General features: G+C 38.7%; 1 protein-coding gene across 2 annotated transcripts in view; it reads right to left on the bottom strand.

Annotated features, from left to right (window-relative positions):
• Positions 1 to 21,289, bottom strand: part of EIF2B3 (eukaryotic translation initiation factor 2B subunit gamma) — a 98,321-nt gene that overhangs the window by 62,562 nt on the left and 14,470 nt on the right. For both annotated transcript variants that reach the window (XM_021528458.4, XM_085586293.1), the window contains exons 3-4: positions 15,080 to 15,239; positions 9,610 to 9,721 (exon numbers count right to left, since the gene is read on the bottom strand). In XM_021528458.4, the coding sequence (XP_021384133.1) occupies positions 9,610 to 9,721; positions 15,080 to 15,239 (272 nt within the window). The remainder of the gene's footprint in view (positions 1 to 9,609; positions 9,722 to 15,079; positions 15,240 to 21,289) is intronic.

Here is a 21,289-nt window from a genome sequence, read left to right as displayed (position 1 = left end):
GAAGAACAGATTAGGAGGAAGTAAGGTCAGACAACTTTTCTGCAAATACTTTAATTCAACAGTTGTCTAGGACAGTAAAAGTAATTTTTTACCCCCAGGCGTACGGTCACCCCTACCACATATGGCCTGAATTCTACACAATATCTCTAGTATTGCAACATTTTTTCAAACAACTATCAAGAACAAACAAACAAAAAAAAGCTAAAATCTGTTTTTTTCCAGTATGCTTCCTTCCTATAGCAACGTAAATCAGAGAACACACAGAAATCTGTGTTCTAAAGCTACACTACAATGGGGGTACATCTAAAACAAATGCATGCAAAGGACATATTCCTTAAATATGAAATATATACTATTTTGTCAAAGGGTAAGAGATAGAAAAACATACCAGCAAGCACCAATTTGTCTCACTGATCTATCCCCTCAATAGCCAGAAGCTACTTTTAAGTATGCTGACTTAACACAGGAATCTGAATTGTATAAATCAATGTCTCAATTAACATTTTGTTTAGGAAGAGTTAGGAAGAAAAACAGAATGTAATCATTTGCTAGCACAGCGGCTCCAGAGGTCTGGGAGTGTGTGCAAGAAGAATGGAGTTGAATGTGGGAAGGGTCCATTATTCTTTCAATAGTGTCTGGTGCTGCAAAGTATGTACTTGCATACTTTCCTACTGGAAAAGCTTAAGTCTTCAGTAGCTCCTTGGTCTGGGAAAATGGCAGGCACCCAAATGCTAACCCAGGGATCTAGGAACAAGATCTACCTGAAGAACAATATTTTTCAAGTGGCCTTAGAAGTGAAAAATGGCCATAAAAAGAAGTCTCATTTCCCAAGGGATATTATTCCTTCTGTCTGGCTGCTGTTTGTCAGGTGCTGTTCCCCACACACATCCTCAGCACATTCTAAAACAAGAATGGAGTGAGGGCCTCTCTAAAAATAATCACACTTGCTGAAAGACCAGCCCTGCATAAATATCTCTAACAACAGTACAAACAGAAATCAGACTTCTTGCCCAATACTTTAGCTGAAATTTATGGCACCACTGGCCATGATTCTGTTATTACTATTCTACCTGCCTAAGGCTCAAAGTCACAGAAGTGGGAATTTCAGAGGTATTTTCAGAAATGATGTAGCTCATCTGGGGGAAAAAAAAAAAAACCCAACCAAAAAAATTACTTAATTCTATAAATGCTGTACCAATGCATCAGTGAATAAAGCTATATATTACACATATATATACACACATATATGAACACATACAGCATAGAGATAGGACAGAGAAGTTAAGGACACACATGGCCTCTGAAATTATATTTAATGCTACACCTTGGGAATAATAAAGCAAAGGGCGGGGGAAATAAAATCAAAGGGAATACTAGAAAACAGTCTCTGGTGCTCTTGCAAATATCACCAGCTGCTGGATGATTTATATGCAAAAAAACTAGAAGTTGAGCTTTAACTTGCTTTCTTACTCGTTTGCTTCCAACCCTAGGAGTTTAATTAAAGTCCATCAGCCAAATTTTTCTGAAGGACATTCAGTTACTCCTTTTTTAAATCTTCCTGTACTAACAGACACAGATTTTTTAAACTTTTGAGCTTTCACCAACCTGATTATGAACACACAGACACACACACTTTTAAGACAGTTAAAGAATTTCAATATGATCAATCCAAGAAATGCCAATAGCTGATGCTGGCCAATATACAGATATGCAGGTACATGCAACTTATACTAAAATGAGTAATGGGGCAAGATACAGCATTCTGTATTTCCAGTTCACGTGTCAAGATCTAATAGCTACCTTCTCTTCATTCTTAACAGAGTATTTGGTGACTGGGAGAGTTCTACAAGAAATCTCCAAGAAAAGTGGATAAGCAGTTTTACTGCTTGTAAAAGGAATCTCTCATCTTCTCTTGCTTTCTCTAGGGAAATGGTGCAATAAATTTGATGAAGAAAGGAAGGATTTAAAGCCAGAGAAAATTAGGATTTCTCAAAGCAGAAACATGCTGCCCTTAGGAATAGATCTCCCCTATTTACTTGATCTACTGGAAGAACTCCTGGGGAGCATGTCTTAGCAAGAGAAAGGAAAGTTTGCTATGCTCTTCATTTCCTGTGTAATTCCAGAAACTGCCAGCACAATGCTGTTTGGGGAGAACCACACTACAGCTATTCAGCAGGGAATTCAGCATTGTATTCTGAATGAATGGAAACTTTCTCAAAGATATATATTTGCTGCAACTAAAGTAGAATGCAAACCCAGTAAGGATGTGAGCCCACATACACCTTCAATCAGCTAATTGCAAATTGTGACTCTTTCCATTATGACTTTTGCAATTCTTCACAGTGTGAAACATCACAGTAAATCACCCGGGTTAGAGTTCACAGGAGCCATGAACTAAGTGTAATAAATCAGCACTAAAAATATTAGGCAATTGCAGTTCAGCTGATACCAAGTGTAGCTAATTTTAATAGAGAGGCTATCACTTTTATGCATCCTTGCAAGTTAGCAATTTGGGGTCTCGGTGAACAGGATAAAGGAAAGGCTCTCTGAAATCTGGATTTCTTAGAATAAACTAGATGAAGGGTTCCCTGCAAAAATCCCCGGGGTATTTCCCTCCTGCCACTGCAAAATCCTTCTGCTAAGTATGAAAATTTAAAGGACTGAAAATGCATCAGTAACACAGAACAGTAAGGGAACCACAAACTTTGGCTGGGTTCATGAGCCAGAACCTCATCCTCAAGCAGAATCAGACCTTTTAACTGAAGAGGAACATTCACATGCCTCATTTCACCCTTACTTTGCTTTAAACTAGGCTGTTTCCTCCCCCGCCATATTCCACATTGGCTGATAAATTCCCCAACGGCGGGTGTTAACTAACTCTGCATTCCAGTCTGCTCTGCGTCATGGAGTTCCACATCCCACTGATGAGGAACACATGGTGGACATGTGGTAGGGGAGAGCCTGACAGCGCTCACACAAGCAGGGATAACTCCTCTGACCTTTGGCTTTTTTTTCTCTCTGTACCATCCCAACTGCACAATGAGAAGTCTGTGCCCCTCCGTCGCCTACTGGTCACTCTGGGATCACTGGACACAAGCTGAAACCCTATCATTTCAACAGGCAGCTACACTGAATATATGTTATGGCTGAAAATGTATGTTGAAAGTGAGCAATTGATCATTCTCTGTTTCTGCCCTACATAACCATCCAGAGGAATTTCTGACTATACAGGTTACATCTGGATCAACTGGAGTAAGTATGTCACAAAAAAGATCTGTGGTTATGCCTCCTCATCAACTCTGTGAAATAAGGTAACTCAAAACCTTGCTAAAAAGTACACAGTGGCAACTGTATTAAAGCATTAAGATGTCTTTCTAAAATGAACAGATCATTTCTCATCTTTTTAGGACCTGAGCCTGGCTTAAATAACAATGAGCTTCAACTTCAGTATTGTCCAGACTGAATGACTCATGCAGAGTACTGCATTTACCAAGTCACATGGACTTGAGGGTGTCCAAGCAATACAGTCATCCCTTCCTCCTTCAAAACCTCTGAAAAGTAAAACCGAATCACAGGCTAAGTGCTGGTCTGAGACCGCAGCAGACAGACAGACAGACAAATGACTAATGGCAATCCATGCAACATACATTTACTGCCGATTAGAAACCAAATGCTGAGCCTCAAGCTCTCTGCTTTTAGCCTTATGTGTACTAGAATACTGGCCAGAATCCTGCAGTAAAATGAAAGCCATTGACAATAAGCCCTTCTATAACTACATCCAACAGAAGCTCCTGCTAATATTCCAGATTCTGAGATTCATGACCTCTTACCTGTACAAGCTGTCAAGACACAGCATGACCTTTCTTTTATAAATAGGACCTGGATATGCTGTACCTTCCTTTCAACTCCCCACCAATGGATGAATAAAATAACATGGCAGCAGCAAAATAATAAAATCCTATGGAAGGAACAGTATTAAAATCAGTAATAGCACTATGTTCTTTAAAATATAAGGTCAATGTCTCACTAACTGCTTTTATACTATGTTCACATTTATTGTAGAAGTGCAACAGATAAAAGAACCAAATTAAAAGAGTTTTCATTATACTTGGCTGCATTGATTTTAGAAATAGTAAATATTTTTTAAATACTCCATTTCTGAAGTTAAAGGCTACACTCATCCCCAACAAATTTACAGAAAAAGCAGAACAAGTTGAGCAAAGTTTAAATGCATAATAAAAAGGGCAAACTTTCTGAGAAAATGAATGCCTCCTAGCTACAGCAGCTACTCTTAGTGAGCTGAGAAACTAAACAGGCATGCAAATCCTACTCAAGGCATCCTGAGAACATCTACTCCAAACTCATGTCTCGAACAACAACAGGTCCTCTTTGATCAGTATCATTTTCTGAAATGTTCAGCAAAACCCTCTTTTCTAAGGAAATATGACTGAAGCTACAACAACATTTTTAAAGTGTGATTATAGTTTGAGGAGTTAGCATGTAAAAGTCACACCCTTTTATTCAACAGACTTATTCCCTGATTTTGATTCAGTCAGATCCACTTGCTTTACTGGCTAAAATAACTTTTTACAGCTTTCTGAATTCCTATTAGTACTGTGAAACCAATTCAATTCTGGGAAGGGGAACCAGATTCTTTTTTGGCTTATGCATCTGCAAAAGGATTATTACCTAAATCAACACATACAATTTCTATTTTTTGATAGAGGAGCCAGAAAGAACGTTCCTTATTTTCTGGATGCTAGTCAGGAAATTTTATTTTTATTTGTGAGAAGAGCAGACCTGGACTAATTGAAAGAGCAGATTTCAATCAACAGAAAAGACATCACACTATAAAAGTCATATTTAGAGAAAAGAAGTTATATCCAACAACTTTCTATGCTGTTTCTCAAAATACAACTTGAATGCAAAATAAACTTAAGTCAGAAAACTTTGCTAATGTGAAAACTGAGTTTTCAAAGAGAAGACCACTACCAAAGCTAGGATGTGTATTCATTCTGTACGCAGCTGAGACCAGCTAAGATTTTTTGCTCCCTGGTCTGTCCTGAACTGCTCCTCAAGATTTTCCTATTGAGTTACATTACTGCATTTCCCCCTTCCCTGACAGGGGAACTGCTTGTGGGGATATCTCCCAAATGCAGAAAGAAAACAGAACCAAGTTATCAAAGTCCTGCTGTTTAATCTATCAGAAGTCATGAAGCTGTTTTTGACACGTGGGCTTATGGAGTACTCAAGTCTAACTGGGCATATGCTCAGGGTGGTGGCCCTCTTCATCAGCACAGCTGGATCTGGTACAGGACATCTGCCATGATTTAGTTTAGGATGCTTCACACTGTAGAGCGTCTACCTATACCCGTGTCATTTCCAGCTTTTTGAAAGCAAATAGATTTTAGAAGAGAAAAAGAAGCACCATAGGAGCAGCAGAGTATTTCAGAGATGACAATTTCCCAAGAACAACCGTTTTAGAGAGCAGAAACATCAAGGAAGTTGCAGCATGTTTATATATGATCCACTTATTTAAAACAATCAGCAGGTAAAAAAAAAGAAAAAAAGAGAAAAAGGACTATATCCCAAGGCAACAGAAAGGAAATCAAGTGTATCAAAGCTGTTTCTGAGCTCCCTTTACCTACCACTTGGTAATGATGACTTTTGAAATTGTATTACACCGTTTGCAAGGAGAAAAGGAAGAAAAAACTCCCCAATCTTACCCCCTCTTTTTACAAAATTACCTTAAAAACAGATCTGCATTGTTACTTCAAGGTTACTAATGTTAGTACTATATATATTTATAGATGAGGTATTCCTTTCTGTCTGAAGCACATGAGGTAATAAGTAGCTGGAATTGTCATGGTGATTTATTAACATATTCTCTAGGAGAAGCCCTGCACCTGCATCTGTGCAGACAGAACACCCACGAAGGCTGAACTCACCCCTACACAGCCCACAAGATCTTAAAAGGAAATGCTCCAAATTTAGACCTGCTCCAACAGGTGTCTTTTACTGTTTCACTTTGCATGACCATAAATATCAGAGGTGGAGCAAAAAGCTCCCTGTCCATTGTAATTGTGCTTTGAAAACAAATACCTTTGCCCCCTCCCAAAGCAGAGCCAGCAGCAATGGAATTCTCATCATTTCCTCACTCCTTCATCCTGTCAAGACCCAAGTCAGAGAGATGTCACCAGCAAAACCAGGCTCCAGGGATGAGCACATAATTTTATTTTTTTCTCTTCAAAGGGCCCTAAGCTGGCTCTGAAACATCCCCAAACTGTATTTCTTTCATTCTAGTATCTCATCTTGCAGCTATTTGCCAAAGTGAATGACATGCACAGGCTGTTCATGGCTTTTTATAAGCTCTCATTACCCAAACAGGGAACCATTTCCTTGAAAATGCTTTCCCCAGCAGCATTAGTCTCTCTAGGCACCACCAATAAATTTGTCTTTTGGCTCAGCCTGTTGCACTCCAAAACGTGCCTGAATAGATGTATTTGATATTGTTTTCCACTTGTTTACTGAGGAAGGATGCTACCTGTGGGACTTGTCATCAGGGTGATTAACAGCACAGGGAAAATAAAAGATAATTTTACCCGCCAAGTTGAAAGCTTTGCCAGACTTGCTCTGGCAAGCAAAGGAGCAAAATCCAGACTCCTTTCTGTGGTGTAACAAGGAGATGCAATCCCAAACCCAAAATGGCTATCCACGACTTACAAAACCACAACACAAATCAAAATAACAAATCTGGAAAAGAAATACTAACCAAACTGAGAAAGAGAATAACAGGTTACACCATGAGCTTAGAAATTCCACTAAAATGTTTAATTTTGTAACACTTCCACTAAAAAACACTCCAGTCAAGAGCAAATAAATATTTAATACTCAAAAGGTACTCAGGAGAAGGTGTGTTTTCCCCTGTCCCTCCTCACCAGCTGCTCTTTTATGGCAGGAAAGTGAAGAGCATGAAATCCAATGATAGGAAGAAGGCAAAGGTCAGGAAAAAGGTTTTTCTTCAAGGATTTAAATTAGCGTTCTACGGTTTTGCGTGTTTTGTCAACACAACTTCCCTCCTGTGAGGAGGGGAAGCCAAAGGGCCTTTGAACCATTTCTGTATGGGGTCTAGATTTTTACCAGTAACAAGATTCCTAGCTTTAAAGAAAAGCTCATCTTCCCTCTTCCCATTCCTTTCACCACTCCCTCCCTGTCCCTCCTTCCATTCCCCTCCTTAAAAAGAGGAAAAAGAAAATAGACAAAGGATCTGAAGAACAAAACAAGCACTGGAGGAGTTCTAGAGTTCATGTAACAAGACCACTATAGCCCTTCAAAGGGACCATTAAAAACAAAACAAACAAAAGCAACATCCTCAAGATGTCTATTGTATTTTACAGAGGAACAAATGAGTGTACTGGAAATTCTCCCACCATCTTGCCACAAAGTCTGTTATTTCATCAAAACAAAGTCCAGAGATCAAGAAACAGCCAACATGGCAGCTGAAAGTCAGTCACATAAAGTGATCCATGAGGAAAATGAGACAGGGCTTGCTTTTTTTTTTTTTTTTTTTTGCTTTTTTTTCTTTCTTTAGTATGATGTATTAAAAAAGACTTCAAAGACTGTTTCAAGCATTGCTTTTGTTTCTCACATGAGAAAATCAGGGGTTGAGCAGGTCTAGACAACTCAGTGGTTAAAACACCATTAGTTGCCAACACTTTGTCTTCCTAGAGCTCCCACAGTTGTTGTTACCCTGGATTTGCCTCAAATGAAATTACTTGATGATTTCCATATATATTTTGCTTCCCTCAGAGCTTCTCAAAGGTGGCAGCTGTAGGACAGAGAGAGCACACCAACATCGACAGTTGGCAGTTTCAGATGTCAGAGGTGGGTACTGGCCCAATACTTCTGCTTGATGCTACAAAGCATCATTTTAATTTATTTTTTATTCTTTTTAACACTTAGCAAGTCTCTTTTTGCTCTTCTACACTATCCTAGCATCTTTGGGCTTTACTTGGAGGGTGGCTAACACTTTACATTTGCTTTCATAGCTGTGCATGCAAGAACTACAGGGAGACAGATTTTTATGCCATCTGTATATCATCAACACACCATTCACCAAATCCCAAACAGTAATGCTTAAGATCTGCTGAAGACAATATAACTGAACAGGTGCTACTGAGGGCAAAGTTTAGCCTGCAGGATAAATCCTGATAAATTTAGCTATAGGAATGAGAATCCTCTGGTTAGATGAACCTGTAAAATCAGGGGTCAACTAAGATCACATATGTTACAGCAATTTATAAGTCATTATACCACAGCCACCCTCTAGTGCCAGGAGGCAGCCATAAACATTAGATAAAATATTCCTAACTAACATTAGATAAAATATTCCTCCCCTAGCCCAAAACAGTTATTAGTCTTCATGTGCACAAACCCACAGAATGCATCAGTGATGAACTTCCTACTCTATACAAATCAGCTGCTGTGTATGTACAGAAGGCTTGCCTGCAGCTTGGCCCTTTCCATGCCCAAGACAAGCCTAGGAGAGAGCCAGTGGAAACACGCTGGGACAGCATTACAACAGTTAACAGGGCCCACTCTTGATCACCTTCCTTCTAGGATAATCCTTAACCTCAGGCAGAGGAGGTGTCATCTTTCCATCGGCACAGAGCATCTCACTCACATCTGGTAGCGGGATGTTCAAGGAAAGATTACACTGAGCTGTGGCCTACAGTACACACCAGAGGCATTTTCACAGCAGAGATTTATCTGAGAGCAGACCCCAGATGTCTGCATCCTTGACTTAAAAGGTCCACATGGATGAATTCCCAGATCTCAAATGGCTGTTCCACAGGTGTCTCATCTCACAGAGGTGAAAATCTGACTGTCAGCCTGGGACAAACTACAAAGGTTGGCCTCTCAAGGAGCCAACACAGCTTTGCACAGAACACGTCAGACAACGTGTGCCTGAGAAAACTAAAATCACTGTACTGGAGAGCATAAAGAATAAGTCATCTTTCCTTCTTCTGCTAAGGGATATGAATTACACAATGCAGAAAGCTCAGCTTGTCTGGCATATTTGATAAATTTATCCAAGTCCCCAGTGAAGTTTTATGGTGGATATAGCATGGTTTCTGTAATGAATATTTTGGGGCCTAGAAAGACAGCTGAGATTTTGTGCCTTAAATGCCTAAGAGGGTCATGAAATCCTGAGAGCCTCTCATGGATACTCCTCAAATCCATTTGGGACTCAACCAATGAGATTAGCATTTCATTTATGGAATGGACCTATTCATTTATAGTCCTAACACTTCACAGTCTCTGAATCTAAACTGTATCTGACCTATTGCAATATAGGTGTCATTTCAAGAAGAGTTACCTTTTCATGCATTCCTTCTCTTTCCCTGGATTTTTCCCTAATAAAGGTGTAAGACAAGCCTATCAGTTGGTTCCAATGATGCAACAATAAAATATTGCTCCCTAAATATTGCAAAAGTGGCTTTTCCTCTTCCCTTCTCATCCTACTTTGTCTTTAACCATCTCTCTTACTACATAAATATTTTATCTTATCCCAAGTTCAGTTTCTATTACAAGGACTCATGAGCTTACTTCTGAAGGATGGATCTTTTAATGACAAGTTCTTCATCCAAGTCAGCTTCATTAGCCATGAAGAGCAATCTTTTTCCTGTGTCATCCACTCCAATGAAGTCGCGCTGCTCCACTGAAGTAGAAAACCAAACACAATCATTATATATTTTTATCCATTTTAATGCAGGCTGGAAAGACAAATGGGACCACCAACCACCCCCAAAACTCCAACTCCAACTATCCCAGCAAATCCACGAATTTAATAAATATTGTTGATAACTTTTTCAACTTCTTGTAAGTTGGGGTGGCTGATATGTATCATGGGATTCAAAACATTGGCCCTGAAAGGTTTGTGCATCCTTTTTATGAAGATGCCAACTACAGGTCCTGACATGCAACACCATATTTTGAGCTGTGCTTTCCTTCTCTTTTTTTTTAGTAAAACCCCCTGCTATCTGAATTAAAACAACAACAACCTCAAGGCAAAAAGCAAGTTCTTCAAATCCAACATTCTCATAAATGTCACTCCACATCAGAATTAGGGGATCTGGTCAGGATTATGATTTCAGTTAAGACATAAGTATTCTGCAACTCATCTATTTTAGACAAATATCAATAGATAAATCACAAACACACATAATAGTATAGATTCTAAGACTTCTACCACAGATGTTTCTGGTGGGTTATCTTGGTTTAAATATATTTTTATAAAATGGTCTACCAAGAGAATACCTAACACTCACATGTAGTATTGTGGCAATCAGTGACTGCATCAACAGGGACTTTGGCCTATTGAAATGGAAAGCATTTATTTTTTGACAGTTTTCTATAACATCTGAATACAGTGGTGGCAGCTCATTCTAATTTTCACTCTGTAGTTGAGCCACCATTCTGGTGGCAGCTATATACTGATATTTATAGACACAGGCTGTACAAAAAAGCCACAGTACAGTTTTAACAAAAATATTTTTTTCTTCCAATAAATACTATTATTTTGGGACACACTTGCACATATTTGATCTCCTAAGTTCTATGCCTTTAATCACACTGGAGTAACAACATACTCTAGAAGTAGCTAATTCTCTAAAATCTTTTTCAGACAAACTATTTTTTACTTTTTTTTTCCCAGTTCAGGCCCATCCCTTGTTTTACTTATACCTGTTCTTTCAGAGTTACCACAGTAATAACTACTGTTAAAACAGTCAAATCTATGCAGCTGTTGAAAGTTCTCCTGTGCAATCTTTGATCCAAGTGATCAAGCATACCCTCCTTCAGAAAATCCCCAACCCTTCTCAGATCCCAAATTTCTTCTCAGCAAAGAAATACAAAATACAAAAATAGGTCTGGACATCTTCCACCATAACAAAATAAGTACAATTACGATAAAACTTACTTGCTGCAAAAACTCAGAGTAAGTCTTGAAAGCAGTGCCTATTTTCATTCTGTGAACAGCTGTGAAGTTTGAGATTAGGGGTGAATGAGCCCTCACCTCTGCCACCTAACTGGGGTCTCCAGACAGGTTGGAAATACAACAGTGACTGACTTTCCTCCATCGAGGCACCAACATTTCCCTAAAAGTTCAGGTCCTGCCTGCCCATATCCTGGCTGTTCTTATATTGCACTGCTACAGCAAAACTCTATGCAACAGGAAAAAGGGAAAAAAAACAACTTTATGAGAGTAGGACCAGGTACATGACTGACACGAAACCGGTTGCTCTTGCTTGTGTGGATAGATAAAAAACAAACAGTGAAATCATGAGAGTGCACTGTGGGATTTTTTCGTAACAGATGCCAGGTCAGGTTTCTCCTTGTACACTGGCAATAAACAACATCACTTCGGTAATTTAAGAAAAGACAAAACTTATATAGTAAAATGGAAGAGCAGACACATTACTAGCTCACAAAACCCCTGCAAGAACTAGGAGAAAAGTGTTAAAGTGATGGTAACTTAACAAAATAATTTCAATTATAAAAATGAAATGCAGGATGTGTTTTGCCTCCTCACAATAGATAAATAAGGACTTGACACTGCTCTTCCAATATATTAATTGTCTTACAAATTAGATTCCCATCAATTTTAAGGGCTTTAATGATCTAAAGAAACTATGACATCACAAGAGAATGTTAAGCACTTTAGTGACAAAAAGAAATAAATTTCAGTCACATTTTTAAAAATGCTTTTCAGTCAATCATAATTAACTGACACTTGAGGAAAAAGATACCTCTGTTAAAGACTCAGTATCCCCATCCTTTCAATTAAATGGAGAGGATTTCACAGGATGCAGCCTTCAAGACCACCAAGAGGTCTTCTGGCAAACACAGAGAATACCAGTGATGAGATGCTTGCTGCTTTCTAGGCAAGAAAAATAAGCAGGAAAGAGTCACCAGCCCCATCTTTTCTGTCTTTCTTTATACAAAAAAAATGTTCAGACATTATTTTCCACTCAATCCCTTGCAGGTCATCTTTAAGCACACAGCTCCATTCTGGGTATCTGAATTCCTGACACTCTCTGTTTATTTGGGTTCCTACCACTGACTAACATTTTCATGTGTTTTTTTTTATTGCCATTGCTCTTACTGCTCAATTAAAAAAGCCAATGAGATTATTGTTGTCACTATACGATACCTAAATACAAAATTCAATGAACTAGACCCTGTAATTTGCAGCTGAGTCAAACATTGCAGGAAACCAGGATGAATTTATAGCACTTAACACACTGCAATTCATGCTAATTTAAGAACTGTTCTTTATATCACAGTTCTTGAATGTTCAATAATACCCCAAAAGCAATAATTCTGTATCAGATTCCATGACGTATGCGAAATAATGTCGTGTTGATCCTTCTCAAAAAATGAATTGCTTTGAAGGAACAGTGAAAAAATAAATCTAGTGGCTTGTAATGGGATCTATTTTCTAATACAAACACTTGAACAGTAGAGTCCATGTACATAAAAAAATGTATGTGTCACAATTTAGAGAAGGAGCTCATAGCGCCACCTACTATGAAAAACTGCCTAACATACTCCATGTTAATATCTCGTCTTTGGGTGCTTATAAGCTTCACCAAGTTTTAACTGTCTGGGATGAAATTTCCAATGCCAGGTGGCTGGCTTAAGAGGAACATTTGAAAAACTTCAGCAAAATCCATTCAGCTGGTTCTAAGGCTAAGGAAAAAAAAACCCAGTGTTTAGCCTAAGTGGAAATGGTTTGGTGTCCCTTCCCTTGAAAAGCTCTAATCAATCTTTGAAAAACTGCAGGTTCACGTACGGTATTTTTCTCTAGCCTTCTATTTTTGCCGCAAATGTTGCTGCATATTTTATTGTTAAGGATAGATTGCTCCAATTCCTCAGCTCCTGGAACTAATCAAATAGCAGGTGCTACCTAAGGTTTTCTGTACCATCAAGTGGTAAAAGCAAAGCACACAAGCCACAAGGCTCCACAGCCATGCTGCAATGACTACTCCAGGGGAAAGAATTTAGTCTGTTGTCTTTTTGCAATCTGTTTTTTACAAGGAAATAAAAGTCATAAACTCACAGGGGTGAGGGAAAAGAAAAAAAAACAAACATAAAAACAAGGACAGGCTGGAAGGGACAGAAAGCAGTCCCTGAAAACTACTGGAAACTGTGACTTCTGTTAAAGGACACTAGATGGGACAGGAATCAGAAAAGGCAGATGAATGAACCAGATGAAGACAAGAAGTCAGAAACAGGACAGAAGATGGAACTGGCAGTTCCATCCATTTTCAGTGAAAGAAAAGAGTAATAGATGATAAAGAAAAACCAGGCTCTCGACAAGGATCCTTGAGGAAGGAAGCTAAGGAAGGGGAGCAGGAATGGAGGCTGGTGCAGCAAGAAGCCAGCACAGGCCAAGGAAAATGGATGATCAAAGGTAATGCTGACAGCAATAGGGCAGATTTAGTCAAGTAGGAATGAAAGCCAGGAGGGTCTGGTGCTGCCTAAAATGTACCTCCCTCCTCCAGAACCTGGAGAAGAATCTAAGATTCCTGTCTTGGCCCTCCCCTGCTTTTAACAAATGACTAAAACAGGCCTGGTAGAGTTCACATGTTATCAGAGGCAGTCCACAGGAAACATGTCCATGGCAGCTCAAATGGTGCTTTGCATGGGAGATCTTAGCATTGAGCCCCACAGAAAAACACCAGGGGTGACAAAACACTTCTACATAATAGAATTTTAGTCTTTTCAGATCTGTAAAAGACCAAACTTGAAAAAACACACAAATGTCAACAAGTCATGTAGGAAGAGTTATGCTACAAAGTCAAGCACACCACCATAAAAAACAAGCAAAATAAGAATGCATGTACAATCTGATGTGTTTATATTTGCAAAGAGCTTTCAGATAATCTTGTTTATCCTCACAGACCTCCTCACCCCCACCCTGTGTGCTCAGAGCTCACATGCTGGGCAGCTCTATGATGTTTAACCACAGACCCATTAGTTTACAACTCCTGAATCTCAGCTCTCTGCTGTAGCGTGCTCTTGACAATGTTTTATGTGCCATTAGCACTTAGATTGCCTTTTCAAAAACAGGGGAGTTAGAGCTGTTTGAGAGTCCAAATACTAAATGCTTTCAGCCCTACTAACCTTACACATTGCTCCAGAAAAATTTTCATGCAGAGCCTGAGAAGTTTTCTTTAAAAATGTATTTCCTCCACTTTCAGACAACTGTTGGCTTGCATTGTGCTCCTCTCTCAAACAGTTTGAAGCTACGTTTTCTTACTTGTATTCCAGTAATGTCTCTGAGCTTTAATCAAGGACCAGGTCCCACTAAGCTGCCAACAGTCAAGGCTCAGCATTTTGACAGATATCATTAACAGAAAATGAAAAGTATGGCGTGGGAACAACTGTGTGGTATTTAGTACATTTAGCATATAAGTAAAATGGGTGTAATAGCCCTGCTCTGCCTTACAGCAGTGTTGTGAGAACAGATACATTAAAGATTACAAGGCACTAAGATATTATGGTAAAATGGACAAGATAAGCATCTAATCAACTCCCTGAAATCAGTGGGAGTTTTGCCTAGCAAAAGGCTCCTGGATGTGATTTCAGAAGAGTAATTCACTATATATCATGAGAGGGGAGAATTTCTAGAAGTGCTTGTTACCCACCTAGTGCTGGTCTCTACAATCAGTGTAAAATTCCCAACTATAATCTGGCTGATGCTTAGTGCTCTTGAAAAACCTAACGGTTTTAATGTTCATATGTAACAAAAATTCAGGGTTTCATCCAAAACTCACTGAAGTCACCTGGAGCTTTTCCCTTAACTCTTGTGAGCTTTGGATCACAGCCTGCAAGATTACACGAGTCTAATACTTAATTCTGAGCTGGAAAAAAACAAGTCACACTCTCACCAGGGAATCTGAGGAAAAATAGGGTATCTGTGCCTTTTTATTTCTTTTGCTCTGGGATTGATAACTAAACATATCATACATACCAGTGGTTTATTAATAAATATGTATTCCTTTCTACATACCTGGTTTTTTCTTCCCTTTCTGTCCTGGTACCCCTTCTGTTGGTTCATGAGTTTTCTTCATCAACATGGAGAGAGAAGCGTCATGTGTCCGAAAGAGGTCCACAACTTTATATAAATCAACATCTGTGATCAGATCGCAGCTCAACACCAAGACATCAGTCTGTCAAAGAAGGAAAAAAACCAGCAAACCTTTCAGAGATACAAATTGCCACATATGGACTAGCATATGAGCACCTAAAACCAAATACACACTTGAACTTTTTTCTTTTTTCTTTTTTTTAATTTACCACTGCCAAAAATAAAAGTTCCTGGTTTTTACCAGTGCACTTTTCTTGAGTCCTGCCATTACTCTTATTTGGTTAATGCTTTTCCAGCTCTGAACCATAAAGAATATGTGATCACCTAAATTATCTTCCTTTGCTCCTAAGGACAAAGAAGCCATGGCTTTCAAGACCAATAAGAAATTCTGCAGTAATTTCAGCAGCTACTTTTAATTATATAATGAGGTAGAAAATAAATCTTTCTGAAGAACTCCTTTTTAGCTGACTTTGCATCTGGCTACAAAGTGCTGGAAAAGATATTTAAACTATGTTATTTTATCGGGGGACAAAAAAAACAAAGACTATCTAGGATGTGATTTACTCAGTAATTGCACTGCGATGGTGGGCTCAGTTTAGAAATACATTTCCTAAAACCAGCAATACTCCACATTATAAGAAAAAAAAAAAAAAGAGGATGTTAGGTCCTATTTAATAGGAGTCTTGTACTTAATTTTGATCTCAAAGGATTCCAAAATTCCTTATACAGGTTTTAAGGGAACTGCTGCACAAGTCACAGGAACATTGTTACATATGGAGCAAGACACAGCAGCTTCATTAATGGTGGACATTATCAGTATAATCCACCTAAAAACTCTTACTTCGAAAAAATCTTCTGTATTTCATGTGGGTTGTGGGATATGCTGCCAAAAACCTATGAGTTCAGCAATTAACTTAAACTAATCCTAACATAATATTTGTGCAGCATGGCTGACACAAAAGTAGCAAATTTCCACTTTTTGTTAACGATCAACCTTCTAAAGGCCTCTCCAGAAGACAGTGCTTCTTTTCTGACAGTTACCATTTTCACTTTCTCTGTTGCCATTTTCCATGCTAAGCTTCCCTGCAGTGTGACATGGCTGCCTAATTTTGTCTTTCTAAAAGACAATATTTAATGAGAAGGGCATTAGACAATACTTAGAAAAAACCTGAGTTAATCCATGAAGGATCGATCAGTAATTTTACTCTTTGAAAACTATCTTGGTTTAAAGGAAACTATTTCAGGATTGACCTCTCATTCCAGAAAGGTTTATTAAAGAAAAGCTTGGTTTTTTATCTAACACAAGGAGATTCCACACTGCAGTTGACATTAGCTGAGGTCTGGTATTTACATTATTTGACAGGTTCTCCTATAACTGCTAGGCAGTTTCATGTGTTTACCAATAAGGTGTTGGAATTCATCATGTCACAAACTGTTGGAGCTGCTGATTTGGCATGCTGTGAAAAAGGTCAAACTCTTCCATTTTCATCTGATTTGTCCCCACTTTACTGAGAAACACCTGGCCACTGCATAGGAAGGAACAATCTGCAGGTTGACAATTTTACACTTTCAAAACCTGACTTGCATCACTCCCTTTTAACATATTTTCAAAATGTGTATTTAATATTACAGTTTTGCCCAAGGAAAGTGTTTTAATTAGCACTTCTCTAAAAAAATCCAACATGCACACATTGGAAAAAACCCCAACAACCCAAACCACTAAAGCAAGTTGCCCAGCACTCTGGAGCAGCCCTGCTCCAACATTCCAGGGTGCACAAAGAAAATAAGAAAAAAATTCCGCTTGGTGTGGAAGCAAATCTCCCGCTTCACAACTGTAAACTGTGAAGAAACATGTATTAAATATCCTGGAAAATCCTGCAAAATTTTCAGATATTCTGTTTTTACAAGAGCATGAATGAATAACAATATTTACAGGAAAGACCAAAAGGTATTCAAGACCCATATAAATAGACCTATACTTTTCAAACTCACTTTAAAGAAGAAAGAATAGATTGCCAGCTTCAAATCTAGATGCATTCGCTCCAGTGGTGAAAATATGAAATAATCAAATGAGAGAGACTGACACCCCAATAGTCTTATACTAAGGAAAAACTATCTGGACTTGTAAAACAAACCTTGTAATTATTTCACATTTTAACAAATGCTTTAATCTGTCACTAATGCAAAACCCAACAAGCGTTTCATAGTTCTGACCAGGCTCCTGGGTTTTTTCTCCTCCCTATAGGACAAGCTTTTTGCAAAAACTGAATGCAAGACCCCTGAGGAGCATACGGGAACAGAACCACCAAATGTCTGGTTGCCATCTGTTCTACCCATTTACTCTCCCAATATGTAAATAAACGTCAGTGAGCGCAGGGACCAGTGAAACACACAGTTGCTCTGTAAAGCCCACATTTCTGCCTCTCCTCCTGATGAGCAGAGCAGTGGCCTCAGAAGCACGCTGAGAATACACCATGAAAGGCTCTTTTGGGACTTGACAGCTTCCCCTTTGAAACACCACCCCCCTCATAAATAAAGCCCTCACTGTCTAATGGATGCACTTTTTTTTCCAGTGTACAACTCCTGAACGAATAAACTAATGGCTGAATGAAAAAATAAACTATCCTAGAACCTTAGCAGAAGTGTGTGTTTTTCTTTACGTTTTCGAGGTGGGTGTAGAAGAAAGAAAATAAATGGCAGAACTTGCGGGTTTTACATATATACACACCGAGTAAATGCAGTGCACCCTTTCCCAGTGAGCCACTGATACAAAGAAAAGTACATACTTACTACATGCACTCACGTGCTAACAAGGGGTATGTGAACATACTTGACTTCATGAATTATGCAAACGCCTAAGTACACACACATCTCTTAATGAAATACATGTAACAATGATTACCTCAACCCCAAACTATTATACAGATGATAAGAATCAACACGAACTGATTAAAAAAACCCCAGCAAGCACACACCTCAAGGAGAACAACTGCAAAGGAAAAAAATGCACACATGAATGCCTCTCAACACGCATGACAACCACAGGCACAGCAAGGCAAGGGTCTTAAAGCAAGGAAGACCATCTAATGGATGGAGCATGAAACAAATACTTGGAATATCTGGTATATTCCTGCTCTGCCAAACTTGACACATGCCATTCTGTCTCTACTATTTTATGACCAAGACCTGCCCTCATTACAGACCAGGGCTCTACCACAGAAGCTGCTACACAGAGCAGCTGAAAAGGCCATCAAGCATAAGAAAAGGGCAAATGATTTTGGGTTGAGGAACACAGGAAAACACTGTATTGCCATTCTCAGGGACAGAAGCCCTGTCCTCCTGGTAGCACAGCTCATGTTTTTGTGAGCATTACAAGAGCCACAGAAAGGACAAGGAGAATATAATGCTCCTTGGAAGTGTTAACTGGGCCTTAGCAATCCCTTTTAACGTCAGATTTGCAATTCACTCGCTCAAATGAAAAACTGAGACTAGGCTACTGACCAGTGAAGAAAAGTGGGATTCCCACCTATGATTCAAGTTTCAAGAAGATTCTTCTGCACCCCTACTGACTTCATAAATTATTGAAGCTCTGGGCTTTCAGTGCAACCATCCCTGAATAAAGAGCATTCAGTTAAGTCAAGTATGAAAACATGGCACTAAGGTCCCCACATCTCCACTCTACCTTTCTAACACTGGCTAACAGCACTTCACCATCAAATGTTATAAATTATGAAATGGTCAGATATGAAATAAGTTAAATACTTGATCCAGCAAAATAAAACAGTGTAACATAAAACATGAAGGGATTTATACAAAATAGAGAAAACAGTAAGGAAAAAACACTGAAAACCAGTATGTCAACAACTATATTAAACCCAGCACAATATGGAAAATATACACAAAAACAAGACTAAAAAGCAGATTGTTTCAAGAACTCGGATCAAGACAGCCAATTTAAAAATAGAAAACATGTTTTCAATGGAACTAATTCATACCACAGATCAAAAGATGGATGCAATTATATGGTGTAATATACCAGCATAAATAAAAAGCCTTGGACTTTCTCACACCCCACATACAAAGGCAATGCTAAAAATCCTTTTATATTCAGTAATTATTGCTGGAGCTCTTATGATCAAACAGGAGATGTCAAGGTTACCACAGATAGCTGGCAGCAAGTTATGAATTTTTAGTGGTATTCACTATGATTTTTCTATCAAGTATAGACAAGGGCAGGACCTCACAGCCTAAACTGCTGATGGCCTCAAGAACAGCAGACTAGAAAATAAGAAAACATGTGTTGCAAGGAAACTGTAATATGAACAAAATCAGCCTCAAGAGAAAGAGGAAAACAAATGTCAGATTGCATTATAAACAGAAAAGAAGCAAAACATCCACAAGCAGTAGAACCAGCTTCTAACAGAGCTGAAAACAGACAAAACACTGAAGCTAAAGTTAGAAGTTTCCAATTGCAAAGTATTAGCTGAGACTTTGACAGGAAAATAAAGTCAATCAAGAGATTAGATATACTCAACTTAAGTTAATACATGCACAAACAGAGAACTTTGCATCACTTCCTGCGGTGTCACCAAACAACAGGGGAGAGAGAGAGGAACAAGTTATAATTACTGCTGGAATTAGGACTAAGTTTTATACACAATAGCCTGGAACTTCACCCACATGTTGCATTAACAGTGGGGTTTGTGTGTAATGCTTTTTATTATTCTAAAGAGTGGAAAGGGAAAAAACAGTTTGGCTGTGGGCAAGCATTTTGATTGCATGTTAGCATTCTCCAGGCAAAGTCAAAGATACCTCCCAGCAATTGCATTACTCACCTCTCTTCAGATCAGAAAGTTACATCCAAGGCTTTAAATAATCCCTTTTTATCTCAGTCTCCATTAAGAGACCTACAATTTCCACACCTGTGACCTCTTTGAAGCTCTGTGACTGTTGCTGCAACTGGAGCAGGGAACCTCATTTATTTTTTGATGTCTGTAAGATCTTGTTAGCTACCAACTGAAATGGCTGCCTTTGGCTGGGAATTCCCACTCTCCTTTTGTAATATCCTTGATGGCAAGATTCAGAGGGAAATCATGATTTAGTACTTTGCTAGCAGACATGAAGCATTTACCTACTCTGCTGTCACCTCGCAGCAGGAAGTTTGCTGTAGACCAGCACCGTCGTAACTATTCTGATAGAGGACAGTGGAGGCACAGAATGTCTCTCAATCTGAAATTCAGAAGCAACCATTTCTTATTAAAGGATGGAAGAATTCTTTTTTAAGATCTGTGTAATGTGAAAGGAGCGTCTTAGAAGCTTATTTTTTCCTTTAAAAAAACAAAACAAAACAAAACCAAAAAAAAACAAAAACAAAAACAAAACACCAGAAAAGTCTGATGTGGGAGCTAAGGGAGTCTCTTCTAATTTCCTGGATGGCCCTAAATTCATCAGGTGAGGATATCTTAAGGCAATGTGAATGCCTTCACATATGTAACCTGTCAGCATCACTGTTTATCTTCTCACAGAAAGCTGTAAGAAAGATGCCAGAAGCTGGGGAGGAGACTTAACCCCAGTCCCATCATATGGCTCATCCTATGTTTTGTATCAGATGGGATCATACAATGAAAACACCACTTTAGTTTATCTTTTCATCTCTCAAGCTACCATCCAAAATCAATATTTTTTAATTTACATACATATAAGCTAGGAACAGGAAAGATATTCAGGCCTAGAAGGCATCCTGTCTCCTCCCAGAAGGAAGTTGTGTTACCTATGCTCAAACTGACGTGACGTGGAAAAGGGTAATTTACAGTTCTCAGCAACCAAATCCAGAAGTTTAGAGATGAATAGAAGTTCAGAAACTTGTTAAGGATATTTTCAAAGCAGGACATTGATATTATGACACTTATTGAACTGTAAAACTTTTGGTCTGGAACATAAACTTTGCAATCCACCTCTTCCTCTGGTTTCAACTAAATGAATCTTGTCCTACTTACACAGTACTTCCAAATGTAATTTTCCCAGCTTATTCTTCTACCCACATCACCATTCTTCACTGGTTCTGCTTTCTATCACATAAAGCAAAAGCTATTTACTGTCCTTTTAACAGCCTATCCCATCCAGTTGCCACAC

The sequence above is a fragment of the Lonchura striata genome, chromosome 8, assembly GCF_050655825.1.
Source record: "Lonchura striata isolate lonStrDom1 chromosome 8, ASM5065582v1, whole genome shotgun sequence".
NCBI classification, from domain to species: domain Eukaryota; kingdom Metazoa; phylum Chordata; class Aves; order Passeriformes; family Estrildidae; genus Lonchura; species Lonchura striata.
The sequence above is the reverse complement of the archived record's forward strand: the minus strand, read 5'-3'. Positions and strand labels throughout refer to the sequence as shown.